Source organism: Natator depressus, chromosome 1 (assembly GCF_965152275.1).
Source record: "Natator depressus isolate rNatDep1 chromosome 1, rNatDep2.hap1, whole genome shotgun sequence".
In the NCBI taxonomy this organism is placed as follows: Eukaryota; Metazoa; Chordata; order Testudines; family Cheloniidae; genus Natator; species Natator depressus.
This window is the reverse complement of record NC_134234.1, coordinates 127,529,694-127,548,953: the sequence shown is the minus strand read 5'-3', so window position 1 is coordinate 127,548,953 and position 19,260 is coordinate 127,529,694. Positions and strand designations below refer to the sequence as shown.

General features: G+C 36.9%; 1 protein-coding gene across 4 annotated transcripts in view; it reads left to right on the top strand.

The window, feature by feature from the left end:
• NLGN4X (neuroligin 4 X-linked) overlaps positions 1 to 19,260 on the top strand; it is a 245,790-nt gene that overhangs the window by 138,932 nt on the left and 87,598 nt on the right. For 3 of the 4 annotated variants that reach the window (XM_074966343.1, XM_074966338.1, XM_074966353.1), the window contains 2 exons: positions 4,862 to 4,921; positions 7,572 to 7,724. In XM_074966343.1, the coding sequence (XP_074822444.1) occupies positions 4,862 to 4,921; positions 7,572 to 7,724 (213 nt within the window). The remainder of the gene's footprint in view (positions 1 to 4,861; positions 4,922 to 7,571; positions 7,725 to 19,260) is intronic. The other variant, XM_074966364.1, reaches the window with a different exon arrangement.

Below are 19,260 nucleotides of genomic sequence, written 5' to 3'. Positions count from 1 at the left end.
AATACCAAAGAAACAATAAAAAGTTTTCTGACTGAGAAAAATTCCTGATCCAGAACTCACTAAAGTCATTGGGAGCCATTCCAACAGGTTTTGGCTCAGCCTCTTAGATGTATTCCAGAACACCAGCCAAGACATCACCCAGCATTTGGTCAGATGTATCCTTAATTGATACCTTGTTCCAGTTGTCATGTACAGAACAGGATGCCAACATCTTCAGAAACCTGAACTTTCATAGAAATATTATCCTAAATGTAACCAAGACTATCTGAAGCACATTTAATGCACGTTTTAAAATACTACATGTTTCACATAAATATTTTGGCCCTGGTAGCCCAGACCTTCAATTCCCTTTTATTTCTTATTCTGTTTGTGAAGCGCCATGTAAATTTATGGCACTGTCTAAATTAATACTTCTAATAATGTGCATCAGTGGTCATCAGCTGATTCCATTCCAGAAGCCACTCTGGAATTCCCTTTGATCTATCTAGGATCCCTCCTCATTTAGTAATGTGGGAAAGACAGTGTGGTCAGAATCGTTTGACCATGACTTCAAGGTTGTTGTATGTGATGCAGTAGATTAAGCTTACAAAAAAAAAAATACTACAGACACTATCTTTTAATTAACAATAAAAACATCTCACAGCAAATGAAATATAGCAAATAAAAGAGAAACAATTTATTCACTCAACAAATAGGTAAGTACATGTGAAAATAATGTTACATTATATAGAGGCACAGGTGTGTCCATGATTCTTCCTTCAGGCTGTAAAGAATAAAAAGCATAATGTGTGACATTGCAAAGTCATATTCCATACCCTTTACATCCCCCATGTACTGCAGTCCTGTTATGTGCACTGGAGTGTGTTTGCATCTCATCATACCTAATTTAGAGTTCCTAAATTCTCTTTTCTCGGGGTGTGCTGGAAGTAGAGGTGGCTAACCACCATTTTGCAAAATAGACAGCAGGCATTTTATTCAGGGATATCAAATTTAACTATCTTAAACTGACACACAAAATGAAAAGGGCAAAATGGAGTGTCTGGCTGCTGATATTCACTGCCTTTCTGCATGCTTTCCAGATCCAGAACCCTAATACTAACCATTGGGCTGTTGCTACTACATGAGGGAGGGTGAGCCTGGCTCCCAGATAGGCAATTCTAGCTCTACTGGTACCATAATCCTCCATCACTCCACCATCACTCCAATATTTATCACTTCCTGTGTAAGGGACTGATGTTACACTGAAGTAATTATTTAGTGGGCTCAGGATCAAGAATTAAAAGAGAAAAAAACATATCTTCCCGTTAAGATGATTGATAGACCGCCAAATTTGCTTGTTGCATGCGTACCTGGAATGCATAGGAGCATGTGAAGAAGGCAGCACTAACTGTTTAGTTCAATGATTGCCAGATAGACAATTAAAAAAAATCTTTCATATCCTTGCATGTTTCTTATCTGGTCAAAGAAGCTTAATCATTACCATCTCTATGACATATTAAAGCAAATCTGAAGCCTTCCACAAAACCATTTGTCTAGATAACTGCTCCCTGCCTGCAAAGCCCAAGCTGTGGTGTGCATTTGTCTACCTTATCTTAGTATGTCCCAAACCCTATGCACTGCCATCTGGACAAGGGTGTTCTGCCTTGTGGGGTGGGGAATAGGTACTGTGTCCAGAACTGGTGTATATGTATATTTGTGCAGGGAATACAGTGAGTTAGAGGAACAGCAGATGGAAGTTTTCTGTTTTAAAAGAAAAGGGAAACCTGAGCTGTGTCCTATGATAGAGGGAGAGAGATCCTGCTTCCCTTCATGGTACTTAAACTCTTATCACAGAGTTCTGTCATCACAGACTGTACACACGTCACCCCATACAGCATGTGAGAATCGGAAATCAGTACGGCTCTAACAATTCAGCTAGTCCTTGGTGGGGTTGAGCTTCCCTGACAATATCTGGAAACTGAAGTTTTGGCTGCATTGTCTGAACCATCCCTGAACATATCAAAAAATGTAGTAAACTCTCATCAAAGGTTTATTTATATAGTACCATGTGAATTACTCATATAGCCCACTAGTTATCCTGGGCCACTACAGCTGACTGTATTCCAGGATGTTCTGCATCCAAAATAATTTTTACCTGCAGTTTCTCACCATTACCTTATGGCCATGTCCCTTGCTCTTTTTTATAGTATGTGATCAATCATATGCATGATAGGAGAATCTAGCCTCATCTGTTTCCCACACACACACACATTCAAAGGTCCCAAAAGAATGAATGATGGTTTGAATGGTTGTATATGACATTACAAGTGTACAGATAGCATTTTAATGGATGTATGTTTTGTAGCATTTCTTTATTTGTATTAGTGACATGAAAACAATTTCCTGTGGTTTATATGGCAGATTTGTATTTGACACATGATTTTCGTCTATTGTTGTATGTATAATAGGAAATGTCCTCCAGGAGAGGTCTAACATCAGTATGTACTGGATTGCTGCTATAGGTGTACAATCTTGACCCTAGCAGGTATAGTATAGGTGGATATGTATGATTCATCCATTTGCCTTTAGGCTTCATAGTTTTTCCACCTCACTGGTGGAATAACTTTTTACATTTGACCACAACCTTTTTTTTCCTTAGGTAGCATTTGGAAAGGGATTTGTTAAGGCAACACTCCTCTCTTTTGACTGAATCACCTTTCCAGAAGCTTACTCAGACTATTTTTGGAGACTAGGTGGCACAAATCCCTGTTTGGTGCCTGGAATTTCTGCTCTGCATCTGAGATCAACCTAATAAATTCATAGATTTTAAGGCCAGAATAGACCATCAGATCATTTAGTCTGACCTCCTGTGTAACACAGAATTTTCACCCAGTTACTCCTGTTTTGAGCCCAATAACTTGTGTTTGACTCAAGCGTATCTTCCAGAAAAGCTTCCAGTCTTGATCTGAAGACATCAAGAGATGGAGAATCCACCACTGTCTTTAGTATTTTGTTCCAATGGTTAATCTCCCTCACTGTTTTTTTATTTGCCTTATTTCTAATTTGAATTCATCTGGCTTTAAATTCCAGCTATAGGGATCTTATGTGAGTAGCTCTCCTTGAATGTTCACATATAAAATCTGCACTGCTTTCTTGTCAAGATGGTAGCATAAAGCAAAATGATGTACAGGACACATTTCAACACCACTTGTTGAACTAATAATTTTTTTAGTACATTCCATTCTTATTTGCACTGACCATTGTATTGTCTTGGAATATTTTACCTTTAATTAGTGGTGTTTTTTTCTAATTTAGTTTTAAATAGAAAAGTAGAAGAAAAATAAAGTGACAGTTTTCTATGGAAAATTGAGACTTGTTAAAAATTCAGAACACAATAGACTAATTTTTTTGTTCAACTCCATTCATTTAAAGTTTTTGAACACAAACCTGTGAGTACATCAAAATATTTAAGTAATTTAATGTCAATATGGAAACTAAAGTTACCAAGTGAGATTTACAGAGAATAGGCCCTTATCCTGAACTCAGTCAAGTCAGTAAGAGTTTTGCTACTGAATACAATAGGAGGAGGATTGAGCCAACTATGGAGTCAGCATAAATTGTAAAAGAAAACATATTGTTATAGCAGATCCTACCATATGTTTCATTGTGAGATATATGTTTTGCCTGTATAAAAAAGTATGTAGCTCCACTTCAATCTGAACAGAAAATATACTTCCCAGTAAAGACAATAAAGACATATACCAGTTAGCTTGGTGATTTAGCCCATTAATCACTCATCTTTAAAGACACATTTCAATTCTAACTGTGTTTAGAGAGGAAATTAATTTTCTATTCTTATTTTAATCTCTAGCAGATAACTGGTCACATTAGAGTGAACTATTTGCTGTACAGTTAGCAATACATGATCAGATGCCTAGCACCAGAATAGTTATATGACATTTTAAAGAAAAGATTTAGACTCATTATCAGAATTGAGGATGGGGAGAGATGGCCTTATAACTATCTGTACCATTGCATCTTTTTCTCCTGAGCACAAGACAAATATATAATATGATGAATACACGTGAGTGTTTATTATTATTAAGTAAGTCTATGATAAATAATTATGGTTTTATTGTCATGGTAAGTAACTATTTTCAGTTAATTTCTGACTATGTAAAGGCCATTCAATGCGCTTTCATGTGAGTCAGGGCTAATTGCGGGCTGATTCCATAGCTTGGAGCGAGTCTTTCACAATTTATTTCTTCAGTTTTTCAAATTTGGTGTTTTTAATATCTTTTTGCTTACCTAGGAAATTGGATTTAAAGAATAAAGGGCATTCTGGATTGTCTCGATCCAGACCAAGTGTTACATAAAACTCATACATAATTGTATTTTCATTAAAGTATTTAATAAATCATAATCAGAATGACTCAAGTATTAAGTTAATTCAGATAGTGACTAAAAGGTGGTAATTTCTGCAAGATTACAGAAATAAATAAAAATACCTGTATTTCTTATGAAAAACTGATAATTTGGTGGATTTAATATTTTTTATTTATATTACTTTTTAATTGCACATTAATTTTGTTTTTGCAGCAATGCCTTTTAACCAAAATAGCTTCATTGTCACAGGATTTACTAGAGATATACATATATTTTTTCAAATAATATTTTGGATTTGTTCTTCTTGACATCTTATGTTTATGTGCAGTTTGCATCTTTTTTTTTTCAAATGTAACAGATTTTCACTTTTTGTGTTACATTTTTCAATTTTTTTTTATTTTTGGGGGCTAGTAGTTAGATTTTGTTTTTTAATTTTTGAGAACCTGCTGTTTTTGAATTCTCTTTTTTCCCTTTATTCTCCTCACTATGACCCCAGGAGCCAACACAAAGAAAAGCGCAGATGATATAACCAATAATGATCGTGGTGAAGATCAAGGTATTTTTTTTCCCAAGCTCGACCCTGATGCATGAACATAAACTTCTTCTTTTTATTATTATTATTTCAACATGATTTTTCCCCCTTAGTTGACAAAAGTGCACTTCAGCGTGCTTCTTTATTTTCTTCTTGTTTGGAAACCATTTTTATTTTTTATTTTTAAAACCCAAATTAGCATATAGATGACTGTAGCTCCCTTGTGAGATAAGAATAAAGGTTATCCCTAAGTATGTGTGAAGTGAGTAACATGCATAAATATTATTTGGAACCAAATGCTTCCCTCCACCCCTCACTCTTCCATAGGAAAAAAAAATGGAATTTAAAAACATGCATGTGTAAGTTCACCTTGCTTTATGAAACTCATGAAACAGCACTTGTTATTTCTACCACTTTTCTTTCCCTCCCCAGATGCACAAACTATATGGTGGATGAAATTGCTTTGAAACTCATCTGTGGTGTTTTTATTTAATTTTCTTCTTGGCATATGTTTTATTTCTAGGGCACAAAAATAAACAAAGTCTATTGATGATGCTTCACTATTTTCTCCTATAATTAGCCAGTTTTCTAGGCCATATTTTATCTGAGCCTGACCCAACTCCCATTGAAATCAGTGATGATCTTTTCAACGACCTCCAGGAAAGTTGGATTGGATTCATTGAAAGGAAATGCTAAAGTTCACAGGAAATATCATAACAAGTGTTACAATGAGATAGTTTTGTTTCCTTCTTTGGCAGTAAAGCTTTTTAGGATCTTTTAAACATGGAAAGAAGTGCTAATATTTCTCTCTGTACTCATCCTTGCTTCTTAAGTTATACTGACTATCCATTTTCATTTAAATGCTCATCAGATTTTTTAAAATGTCTGAATTAGTTACATTAATTACCTCTGAGCTAGGGCTCACATTACAGCCCTTGGTAGTTTGAGAATAGTTGGTAGATGTAATAGAGTACAGAAATTTAGCCCAAATTCCTTATACCTGGCCTTTTCTAAGTGTTATTTCCTATCTTGTTCCTGTGTTCTTATATCTGACACCAGCTCAAATAGTTGTGTTTAGAATCGTGTACACCACAGTGAAGTCACTCTTAATCTCCTCTTTTCTTGAGAGTTCAGTCCTGTTGTATTTACTCTAACCTTTTAAAGTACAGTAACTCAAATCTCTGGCCCTTGTATCACATCAGTTGCCCTCCATTGTACCTTCTTCATTGCTGTAATATACTTTTTTCCAATAAGGGGACCAGAACTGTGCAGAGCACTCTAAAAGAAGCCTCACTAGTGCCCAGATATCATCCTCTCTTTTATAACTGATACAAGAAATGAATTTCTAACTGACAGTACCATGTCTTGTGACACCAGATTGTATAACCAGTTAGAAGAAACAAAAATAATTTCTACTTACTTATGAAAGGTAGACATATACTATATTTTGATCAATAATTGTTTTATTAATCATAATGCCTATTCTAAGGCTAAGTAGTATCCTAAAGTCCACAACAGAGGGAATAAATCGTTCATTGTTTTAAAAATATATTGTCACTTTAGATATAAACAGGTGACTAATAGAGTCTGATGGACTGAGTGCCTTCATTTTGGTCCAGTCACACTCCCATTGATGTCAAATAGTAAAACTCCCTTTGACTTTAATGGTGTAAGATCAAGCCTTTAGGTAACACTTGATAATAAGAGAAGATTAAATAAAACACATTATTTTACAAGGTTTGGTGCTTTTTAGAGCAGTTCTTGATGTTCCATTGTTATAGAAACCATTTTACTATCTGTTATATTTCAAGGGCTAATCTGAGCCTGTGCAATAGTCATCAAATACGCTTTCCAGTACTTCACTGAGCAGAGTACAATATTCATCATTCTGTTATGTGCTTTTGTTTAGATATAGACTAGCACAGAGAGCTCCTGAGTTTTAACCTAGTTCTTTACCAACAAGATCATCCACCTTGTCACTTTAATTAGGCACTACATGACGCTAAAGGCTTAATTTTGTTTGGGAACAAAATCTTGATGTTTAGTATTGGGCTACTCCTATTTGTTAATTCCGAGACAGGTTTGAACAGGAGATGATTTGCCATGTTTAATTTTTAGTTGGCTAATTTAATATTAAGATGTTGTCTGTTATTGCAGTAAGAAATTCAGCTTTATACTTTCCACAAAGATGTCTCTCAGTTGCTGAGGGAATGGGAAGACTGGATCAATGGTATCATTTTATGGTTTAATGTATTGGTTTATCTGGATTAGTTAGAATTTTATCTTGTGAATATTCTAATAGTGACCCCAGTTACTGTGCAATTTAATTTTCTACTGAGGCTTCTCATTTAGTTTACAGTTAAATTTCTTACACACTATAGTGCTTTCCCAGTGTTCTGAGAATATTCCTTATGAAACTATACTTGGAAGTGACAAACAAGTACCAAAAACAATTTCTCAGCTTCTAAACCCACTGGGCGTTTGACGTAGATCACTCTGAAATGGCGTAAGTAAAAGCACAGAGGAAAGCTAGCTGACTGAAGAGCTGTAGATAAAATTGAAAATATGGGGAAAAGAAATTATTTGACTAGACTTTTGTGAAAAAGCAACTACCTATTTTGTTTCAATATTTTTATTACTTTATTGTGTCTTCCTTACTTGCATTTTTTTCCAGACATTCATGATCAGAACAACAAGAAACCCGTTATGGTCTACATCCATGGGGGATCTTACATGGAGGGTACTGGCAACATGATTGATGGGAGCATTCTAGCAAGCTATGGAAATGTCATCGTTGTAACCCTCAACTACAGGCTGGGGGTTTTAGGTAAGTGACTCATTTCTTAAACAGAAAAGCACTAAATATGCATTGGAATAATTAGGTGGAGTTTCCATTTAACTAGCTAATTTGATTGAAATGTATTATTGTTGAGTGCATCCATTGAGCTATTGCAACTTCTTTTAAGAATATTTGGACCAATTTTGTGTTGTAAAAGAGAATATACTTGTGGGTGCATAGCTCCCATTTTAATTTTATTACTTGCATTGATTTAATTTTGAACCCCTTGTGATATTTTGTGAATATTTTGGTAACTGAACTATGCTGATTCTTCCCTTACTATAAACAGCTGCTGTCACCTTCAACAAAAATGACTGGATTTTTTTTGGGTGGGGTCAGGTGGTGGTGTGTGTGTGTGTGTGTGCGGGGGGGAAAGGGAGGACTATAGTCTTATAAATCTAGAATGTCACCATAACCTCATTTTACTGCTCTTGGCTCAGTGACTTCACCAGTTCTGAGTTGTATGTGTTTTCATACAAAATCTCCTCCGTTTCACATATAAAGAAGAGGAGAATTCAGCAAAAAGTATCACTCATCAGAGTTCTAACACTGTGTTAAGGATATAAGGGGTGTTTAGCTGTTGGGGTTATTTTGTTTTGTTTTGGCAGAAGTGGAGATTTTTATTATTTTATACTAATACAGAATATGTTCACTTTGGTGGAGTTTGTTGCAGCGAAAAAAGGTCTATAATGTCAAGGAGTGATATATTTTTTCTATGTGAATATCACAGAATGATTTCTCCATGCACCTGAGTTAATGTGTTGAGTGAAGTTACTTTTGCTGCCCACCAGCACAGGCAAGAGCAGCCTGCCCAATGTGGTGGCATCATTTTTAAATGTTAGATTCAATTAAATGGGCTCCTTTGAGCTATAATATTACTAAACTCCGAAATTTTCCTTTTTCTGCCTTCTGTTACTATGTTATGCTCCTAATGCAAGGACTATATTCCATTTTTCAATGTAAAATTAAGGCAAACCTTTACTCATGCCAGTAGTCTCCTTGATCAGGCCTAGAAAATCCATTTGAATACAAACAATGAAGAATGTAGTCTATGGATACGTAATTTTTCCTAGAGTATGCATATCTTCAGCATTTGTGACCATATAAGGTAAGTCACAGCGATATCTCTAGGTGTGGTCTTACTGGAATCTTTACTATGTATATATTGCTAGCACCTCAGCTTTGTGTAAATATGTCCTCAGTGTGGAATGCAGGAAGTTCTTTTACTGGTTCATCTGTTGTACTATTGATATGGTTAAGGTATTTAGCAAATAAATGAACAACAAAAAATCCCCTGCTACTCAGAATAATGGAAACTTTACCCCATGCCCTCTCACCCAATCTGTTGTTCTGTGATTTAAAATATGAAAGAACAGTTTCTTAACATCAGAAGCAGCATTAAAACTTAAAGCCATGATTTGTCAAAAAGGCTTCAGTGAACATACGCAATACAGTTGAGGGACATAAAAGCACAAAACCTAATTCAAGCATAAAGAATAGCAAGAAAACAAGTGCACAGTTGTGGAGATGCAGCTCTCCTTTTAACTGCACATGTGTATGTTAAACAGAGCGGATGCAAACCATGCACCTAATCCTTGGCAATGGGTTTCCCCTTGAAAGGAATTAGGAATGACTAAAAAGCTTTCTTCGTAGTGTTTTGCTTTGTTTCTTACAAGTCAGATTACTCAAGGATTAAAATGATTGTGAATATTTTTTAAAAATGTATCTTAATGTGAGGAAATGGAAGAATCTGCCATATTTGCCTCTATAACAACTTCCTGTTGTCTGTATTAGATGGAAGAGAGATGAGAGAAGGTGTTTTTACCTTGCTAGCTTGGTATACAGGCAAAAGGTTCATTTTTTCTTTAATTTAGAGGAGCAATTCATGCGTATGACAATCTAAAACAATATCTATGAGGAATTTAAAGGGTTTGCAAAAATAGAACTTTGTATTTTAACTTGTTTCTTTACCTCAGTAAATATGAGCGTTGTGATGCTACAGATTTTATTCTTGGTTCCAAAGGGCCCATGTTTGAATTAAAAGGGCAAAAGGTCCATTCAGAATATGTGTATAGCACCCTGATACATTCAGAAAGCAAATAAGAGGGGGAAATGTTTCAAAACCAAATTGTTCCTCTTCCCTTCCCTCTCCTTGTGCCATTGTGTAATCAGACTATAGCCCCTGAGAGGATATTGGCAACATATTGGATGGACAACAATTTGGAATGGAAGATGTTAGGCCCACTCTAGAGAATTCTGAGAGAATATTGTGTGGAGAAACAAAAGAGAGAAACTGCATTTCTTCAAATAAATGAGCTGATAGAAAATGTATGTTCAGTAACAAAACAAAGATAGAGTTAAAACAAAAAGAATTAAATACCATAATAAGTGCCAACAACTTAAAAAGGAGGTTTTAAGATTTTTTTTTTTTAATCTCAAAAGTGTTCAGGAAAACACTATGAGTTCATTTTAATTATTTTGAGAAAAGTGTTCCTGCTACATACAACAGATCTAGATGTTGGATGGCTCCAAATTTGGGAGGAGGATAGTATTTGGATCCAGAGTTTTAATTCAGTTGCAGCTTAAATAATTTCATGTCTCTCCTCCTGCCCCTCCCCCCTTCTGTTTTAGTACTTTTTTAGGTTTTTCTGTGTGGATACACCCATGGCAGATGAATGTTACAGAAATGTAATTTGTACTTGTAACTGCTAAAATTCTCACCCCATGGTTATTTTTTCTTTTAATCTGTATTATGCCATCAAATGCAAGAAAAAGAAAATACATGTCAGTATGGATGATATGGATAATATACTGTAATATAACTCAGACAAATCCCAGTTCATCAAAATGAATGGTTCTGGGGAAAAAAATCCATTGTAGAGATTATTTGTGTTTATGCATCTATGTATTTGAATCAAACCTTTTAATAAATGAAAGGGAAAAAAGACATATAGGAACTACATTATCTACCTGATTGTCTTTTCTCTAAAAATATGCATACCAACAAAAGTCATAGACATGTCTTTCTGTCTATCTATCTTAAACAACAGAGACTTTTGGTTTACTGCATTCTGATTTTCATTTACTTTGGTACTGCCTCATTGATGAATTCCTGCGTGATAACCACCACACTGAAATATGTCAAGAATGGTTCATGAAATCTGTGGTTGCTCTGTCTCTTTTTTTAAAGGTCATAAGCTGTGGAGAAGACCCTTATAACAGGAAACTTTATTACTTTATATGCATGATAGGCTCCTAGGATTCCAGAAATATGGGTAAGATAATCTTGCAGATGGGAAAGAATTGTGTCTTTCATAGACTTCAATCTGCATGCTTATTTGGCTACAATTTCCCACCTTTTAAACAAGTGAAGTGGTAATTCTTTAAGTCTCATGTTGCCAGAAACCATCCATTGTGGATAAAATGCAAACTTCATTTGTATAACAAATTCAGTCGTTGGGTCACAGGAACCCATAATCCCTATGAAGACAGGGCTCCTCATTACTGCATTTGTGAGACAAATATCCTTTTCTTTTTCTCTAAGAAGTTGAGAGCGAGGCTCAGCTCTGAGTGAAAGTGATCTGTAGAAGCTGTGCCCCCATCTGAACAGCAGGAAAAAGTATGGCCCAAGAGTCACAGTTCCACCCTTCTGCCTCTTGCTCTCTGAGGAAAGCAGATTACTGCAGCCGTGGAAAGGTTGTAGCTTACTTCCCCTCTTTGTGTTTAGGTAGATCTAGTGGCAGGTTGGGGAGTGGAGCCAAGGTTCTGCCTACCCCTGTTTTGCCCCCACTTGATCACCGTGGGGAGCAGTGGTAGTGTAAAGGCTGCACTCCATAGGGTACGAGGAGCCACAGTGTGAACAGCCCTAATGCAGTTGTGCTGTGATTAGGAGGTCTTTACTTCTCTCTGAGGTCACTTTGGGCTAATCAAAATCTACCCCAATGAAGTACCCAGAAATGATAAAATAGAAAACAGCTTGGCTGTGTTCTCATCCTTTGCTTCAACTTAGATCAGAAGGAATATTGCCTTTATAAGAGTTGCAGTTGAATCCGAATTTTGCAAACCACTTAGGATAATCAGGAATTTAGTGTATCAGGAGAGTAAGGCAAAATGGAGCTCAGCAGCAGCTTAGCATTGGCACTGTTGCATCAGCGACATACTAGAAGTTCAGTAAATGTGGAAGTTTGGATATTAAGATTTAATAAATCTGGACTTTGATGTATTAATTTTAATTGATTCCTCCTATTTATATTATGAATGTTTTGCTTTAACAAGAAACAAGATTTCCCTTCCCTACCTACAAACTATTTGTGTTTGTGACTTGTTTTCAGTATTACATGGAGCAGATATGGACAGAGCAGGGATTACTATTATTATTGTTTTATTTTGGAATGACCTGAATTAGCCTGTGGTGAGTCATGTACATGGTAAGTCCAAGATTTGCTTGTGAAACAGTGGAAATGAGCTCCAGTGAATGTGAGCTCCAAAGAGACGTAACATTAACAAAATGATGAATTGTCTGAGCTATTTTTGTGTAATTTAATTTAGAGACGGTCTATGCAATGGTTTCATTTGGTTGGAAACAAAAATATTCAGCACCATCCACAAAAGACAATATACACGAATGTAAATGTAGTGTTTGTGTGAAAGACTGACCTGTAATTCTTGTGTTCTAGGAACATGAAATGGGTTTCTGAAAACTATCATTTAATGAAATGCCTAATGTGATAAATAAGACATGCTCAGAGCTGGAAATAATGAATCCTATTTCACATTTCCAAAAGCAACTCAAAGTTTTACATTTCCTTTCCCAAGACACACCAAAACATGCAGAGAAGAGTAGCCTGCCTTTTCTCTTCCTGATTTTTGTCTTATTCTTCAGTTGTAAATGCGCTCTCCTTTTCCTTTTCACTAGTATTCAATCATGGTACTCCATAATTAACAGACAACAATAAATAAACCATGTTTGGGTCCTGCATGTTACTCAGCACTCTACCAGGCTGTCGAGTGTCCTCAGCTCTCAGTAAGTGCCCTGTTTCTAAGTTCAAGTCTCAGTCCACTGGAATGGTCAATGTTCTACCATATTTAGGAACTGATTGAACCAAAGAATACATGTAGCCTGTAAAATGTGGAAGTACAATGTTTTAGGCCATTCTGAGATTATATATATATATATATATATATATATATATATATATATATAAAAAAGAATCAGGTCCTTAGAGAAGTACAATGATTATTTTGATAGATGAAGGGAAGCTCCCATCTATTGCCACTGACAAATTAATGGGTTTCCTGAGACAAAACTGGAATACAATTCTACTTTGCTACAAATAGTATGTTGTAGAAATTTGGAAGGTCATTTTCCCCAAGTCATACATATGACCAAAGTAAAATTCAGATTTTCAAACCCAAATAATTATTGAATAGCTACATATAGGGAGCTCATAACATGCCATTTCATGCACCTCTTTTGCATAATGCTAGTTCATGAAGGAATGTTCTGGAAGTGATCCTCTTTGGTATGCTTTCAGAAAACTGCCCAATTTAGCAGTGCTCACAAAGGAGCCTGAATCTTCTTTTCAAGAATACTTTTTATTTCCAGTGACCAGCCAAAATGCACAACTTAGATTATATGCACTAAGTTCTTAAAATCTTCTTTACATCTAGAGCAGAGCAGACTCCTTTTTGCTGACAGGTTCAAAGCAGTATTCTAGGGTGTGTTAGACTTACTTTTAAGATCATTTTCTTTTTCATTTAACACATATAATTGTTATTCCTTTTGGGCAGATTCCTTATGAGTTTCTTTAATTCAAGACTTGCATTTGTTCTAAAGCTAATTACTCAGAGTTTTAAGAATTTTCAGATTGAAGAGAGAGAGAGAAAGAGAGAGAACAAGAATAGTAGAGGTTACGTGCTCCCTTTAAAAGTGAATGTCGCTTTTTTGAAGAGAGCTGGGTTGTAGTACTGTCTACAGTTTGTCTTCAAAGGCCCAGATTGTGGCCTGATTTGCATGCCCACTTAATGCCATGTCTCCGCTACAGAGCCTATGCTGGCATAGTGCCCCCCACACCTCACCCCAGCCCAGTAGAGGTCCAGCATAAACTGACAGAAGGAGTTCTGTTGGCATAGTAATACCACCTCCCCAAATGACATTAGCCAAGCTGACAGAAGTACTCTTCTGTTGGCATAGCTGCATCTACACTGGAGGTTTCCTGGCATAGCTATGTTGACTAGGAGGTGTGATTTGAAGGTGACACAAATACGCCAGAAAAACTTTGTAGAGTAGACCAGGTCTTGGGGTTTTAACAGGGAGGAAGGTCCTTTCCCTACACACTATCCTATGGCCTTCCTATATCTCCACTGCAGGTGTTAAGGGATAATCAGACTGATTATGTCATCTTCCTTCCCTCACTCTGGAAGTGGGTAGAGCTGAACTGGTACAGGGAACTGGGTAATGAACTGCTATGGGCCAGTGATATATAACCACCCCAGGGGAGCAAGCAATGTGGTGGGAATGCACAGCTCCATGCTACCCCTTACAGGGGGCAGGTTGTTTTAAGATGAGTTATTTATTATTTGTATTACCATAGTACCTAGAAGCCCTAATCATGGACCAGGATCCCATTGTGCTACCGCTGTACAATCACAGAATAAAAAAGATGGTCCTTGACTCAGGGCGCTTACAATCTAAGTACAAGACAAGAGACAGCAGATGGATACAGACAGATGGAAGATTACAAGTAAACAATGAGATAATATTAGCATGATAAGCAGTGGTCTCTGCATATGAGCAGGCTAACCGGTTGTGAAATTTTATGTAGGCATCACAGCAAAAACCGAATTTTGAGGAGGGATTTGAAGGTGGCGCAGAGATGGCAATGTGGTGAGTCTAGCGCTGCCTCACTGATGTTCCTCAGCTCTAAACTGGAGGACTCTGAACCTTTTCAGTCCCTGGCCTGTCTTATGAGAGTGCCACTCATGGTGTCAGTTAATGCGAGTTTTCATGGTTATTTTATGACCTGAAGCAATACCACAAGTCTACTTCCATACTCTAACTGAAGCATTCTTACTGATGATGTAAATCCGTATTGATGGTTCATGATATAACTTCCATTATCATTAGCTGGAATGATCTATGTTCATGGACTTTTGAATCATGTTTTCATGTTTTGGTTACAATATACAAACATACAAATTAGTGATGTACAAAATGCACCGAATCATCTTCTTACCTCATTGGATGCCTGGGTTCTGTAGCTTTGAAATGTCCTGTTGCTTAACCCTTGGCTTCCTGATATTTGTTTTACTGAAAGGGCTGGGCACTGTGAAATTTAGAGGCAGCATGAGCATGAGTTACTGTAACAACAGGTACTGAGCATAGATTTGTAAGGTTTCTAATACCACAGGTATTCCTTTCACATAGTAAGTGTATAGTAGCAGAATAATATATCTCTAGCAGCACATGTCACTGTACTCCATTTTCCTATGGCTTAGCTTGTAGGGTATAAAACCATTTAAAGCTTTAATGCTCCTGACAAGTTTTGAAAACCTTCACACAATTGCTTGGTTGGTTCTGAATAGCTAATTATCAAACTTGGCACTGATCAAGAACTTTTGGCTGAAGGTCCTCATACCTGAGTGCAGCCAAATCTACTTTCTCCAGGCACAGTGAACTAGTCCAGCTACTCATGCCAGTTAGAGTTAAAAACAACAAAACGCCAAACACACTCCCAGAAGAGGAGTCTTTCACAGACGTCTGTCAAATGAAGTGGAAAGTCTGGCATTAGAATGAACAATAGACAAAGAATCTGGACTGTGGCAATTCAGTGTTGAATGGTACACTATGAGCTCCTTTATATATGTCTCTGAACACACTAATTCTTGTCTCTAGCTCTCTTCACATTTTCTTTCTTTCCATGCTGTATAAAGGAAAATCTGTTGCTATGCCTTCAATAAGCTTTTGTAAGTAGCAAAACAGTCTTAGTGTGGTTTTTATTACTTTTTTATATATGTAGATGTTTCTATGCATAGGCCACAATTTTCAAAGTTTGGTGCCCAAAGCTACAGTTGTAAATTAATATTTAGGTACCCACATAAAGGGGGCCTGATTTGCTCAGCTTCCATAAATCTCTTTGAAGGGCTGAGCTGCAGGTGTTCAGCACTTTTGAAAAGCAAACCACTTTTATGTAGGTACCCAACTCTGGATTGAGGAGCCTAACTTCAAATAATATATTTATTTAGCATTGAAGATATGTTTGACAAACTGGATCACAGCAATGGTCCTTTTTAATAAATATCTTGCCTCTAGCACTCTACAATACCCATAATATACCTGCCACATTCAGGCAGTCAATCTCTTACTTGATTCATCAGCTGTAATTGCTTTTGGTGTAATCTCTAAAGGCCTGATGATTGGTAATTTTGCCTTTGGTTTCAATGGGTTCCATATTGTGCCTTTAGGTTAACTATAAATATTATTAAGGGTTATAAAATGCCCCAACTGTTTTAAAAATCCTTGCAAAATTTAGTTTTTGGTTGCATTCGGGGTTGTTCTGACCTGGGGGTTTCCTTCAGCCCAAATGTCCAGGTATGCTATTTTGATCCCTGTTAATTTCCCTCAAAGTTTAGGAGTATATGGGTATGGAGTATTGATGCAGGTTGATATCTACACTGTTTCAATGACATGCTACAGAAATAAGAATGGATGTGTGCTGCATAAAAAAGCATATCCTCTTAAATACACTGGACAGATGCTCAGGTAGTGTACATTAGCACAGCTTCATTGACTTCAGTGGAGCTATGCTGATTTACACCAAGTGAGAATCTGGCCCACTGTTTCTGATATTCATGAAATTTTCCAGCCCTCCAACATTCATTCTTTGCAAAAAGATTATCAAAGTTCAGTCAGATAGATAGATATCCATTCAGTTATCTGTCTAAAAAAGTGTTATGTTCTGTGGTATGTTTTATACAAATGATGGCAGGTGAAAATATTAAGAATACTTTTGATAAGATAATATAGCTCACTCAAGGCTCTGCTACTCATGCATTATTTGGCCATTTCAGTGTTATCCAAATTTATTACAGTTTTGCATGTTACACTTTTGCATGATTCAAACCATATTAGACAAAATTCCTTCATCAATTCCAGCTATTCATAAATATTAATAGATATATAAGTGTGAGCATACACATGTATTGTAAACAAATGGCTTCTTTCTGGTGCTTCCTTGTGGCCTCGGGCATCCCTACAGGTAGCTCCTCACCTCAACTGCCCTTCTGAGTCCCTAGTAATTCCATGGAAACTGATTATCAGGCTCATTAACATAATTTATTAACAAACAATAGTGCAGGCAGTCCACTCAAAACATAGTCTATATCAGTGATTCTCAACCGGTCCGCCACTTGTTCATGGAAAGCCCCTAGCGGGCCGGGATGGTTTGTTTATCTGCTGCATCTGCAGGTTCGGTTGATTAAGGCTCCCACTGGCTGCGGTTCGCCGCTCCAGGGCAATGGGGGCTGTGGGAAGGGCGGCCAGCACATCCCTTGGCCTGCAAGCTTCCCACAGCCCCCATTGGCCTGGAGCAGCAAACCGCGGCCAGTGGGAGCCTCAATCAACCAAACCTGCGGACGTGGCAGGTAAAGAAACTGTCCCAGCCCACCAGGGGCTTTCCCTGAACAAGCGGCAGACCGGCTTTGAGAACCACTGGTCTATATCACCCCCAGCGCATATAGTCCTTAAAATGCAGTTTCATTCTCACCAGACCCCAGTGTATTCAGGAATTGTCTTGATATCCGTGAAAACCTGCTATAAATCAAAAAGAACGGTTTTACAGTCATCATGTTAATCAGTAATAAAAGAATTGTAATAAAGAAAAAAGCTTTTGAACTTACCTTACTATGACTATAAAATGAGCTAACAAGTTATTGGGAAAAGGACTTTAAAAGCTCAAGTAAATAAAACTTACTCTAACCTGCTTATCAAGGCTAATACAGGATATGTAACACTGAAACAGAAAAAATACTTCTGCTATACAACCTTCCATTTCCTCTTTGCTGTTGGCAGCTGTATTTAAACCTGGAGTTATACGTGTCCTTTTCACAACTACAGGATTTCAGCATCAGTTCTAGGGGGCAAAAAACAGAGTTACTGATTACTCATGCTTCTGAGGACTTGGCCTACTCCGGTGCGTCTCTCAAAAATGTAATCTTGCAGAAAAGAAAGACCTTATAAATCATCCACTTGTCAATTTCCCTTTCATGCTTATCTAAGCCTATGATGACCAGGAGGCAGTGCAGGAAATGTTGTGGCATTCACTTAGAACTTATCAACCACAATGTTATTTTTTTCTTGTAATTATGATTTCTTTTTCCTCTTGATGAGAAATAACCTGATTAAAGTTTGCAATTTTGGGGATTTTACCAGAGGTTGGAGGGCACACTAGAGTACATAGAGCCATAAGGCATGTAAAGCTAAACTTGTGTTTGAAAATGACAGGTAGCTTGCAGCAACATTCACGTAAGCACACTTCCAACTACATTTTGTAAAGGCTTGCTGGCAGTTGTCAGTTCCTTATTAAGGGTTTATTGCAATCAGAAGCTGCAGCAGGGATGCTTGGGTTTTCACTTGGCTGTGTCTTGTGGTGATGATGATGATGTTAATAAAGATACCCCCTACAAAACCAGAGATTATATTCATATTTGGCAGTTAAGGAGTTTTAATCTTCTCAGCAGGACTTCAGAAAGAGAAGGGAACAAAGAGTGAATGAAAATATGGGAAATCTTTAGCGCTCGGGGATAGAAAAATTCTGTAATGCTGCTGCTCATGTGTCATGCAAGAAATCCCTGTTTTTCTAATCAGGACACCAGTATGCACTTTTTGGGAGAGTCATGCCAGTCACTACAATGGGCTTGCATGATTATTTCTGTTGATCTTCACATCAGATCATCAGCTGCCGTAATTCAACACAGCTCCATTAATTTTGCTAAATCTTGCCTATAGTATCTGTTATTTACCTTCATTGTTCCTTTTATTTTGTTGTATACATATTTTTTTCTTGTCAGACTGGATCATGAGGAGAACTGAACTGAAATGTTAAATTTTAATTTGGCTTCACAACTGTCAAAGGAAGTGAAAGGCTTTAAAGTACTTTACATGACAAAAGGTGCAGAGGAAATATAAAAAGCCAGCCACTATTTCAGTACATTGTCTGTGGATGGGTTTGAACTAAATATCTTTACAGGCTTTTGAAGTTTTTAAAGGTTTATTTTTCTCCAGGAAGCACCAGGTTGAAATATGACCCAGGAGAGAGAACCAAAGGCCAATATTTAATTATATTGCTTGTAATGTTTTTGTTTGACCCAGAAGAAATATTATGGGTGAAAACCTGGTTTCACTAAAGTCAATGTGAGTTTTGTCATTGACTTCCATGGGGCCAAGATTTCAGTATGTGTTTAATGCCTTCTTATTGCAAGGCGCCATCAATATGATCATTATGTTGCCTAAATGGAGCTCTAAATA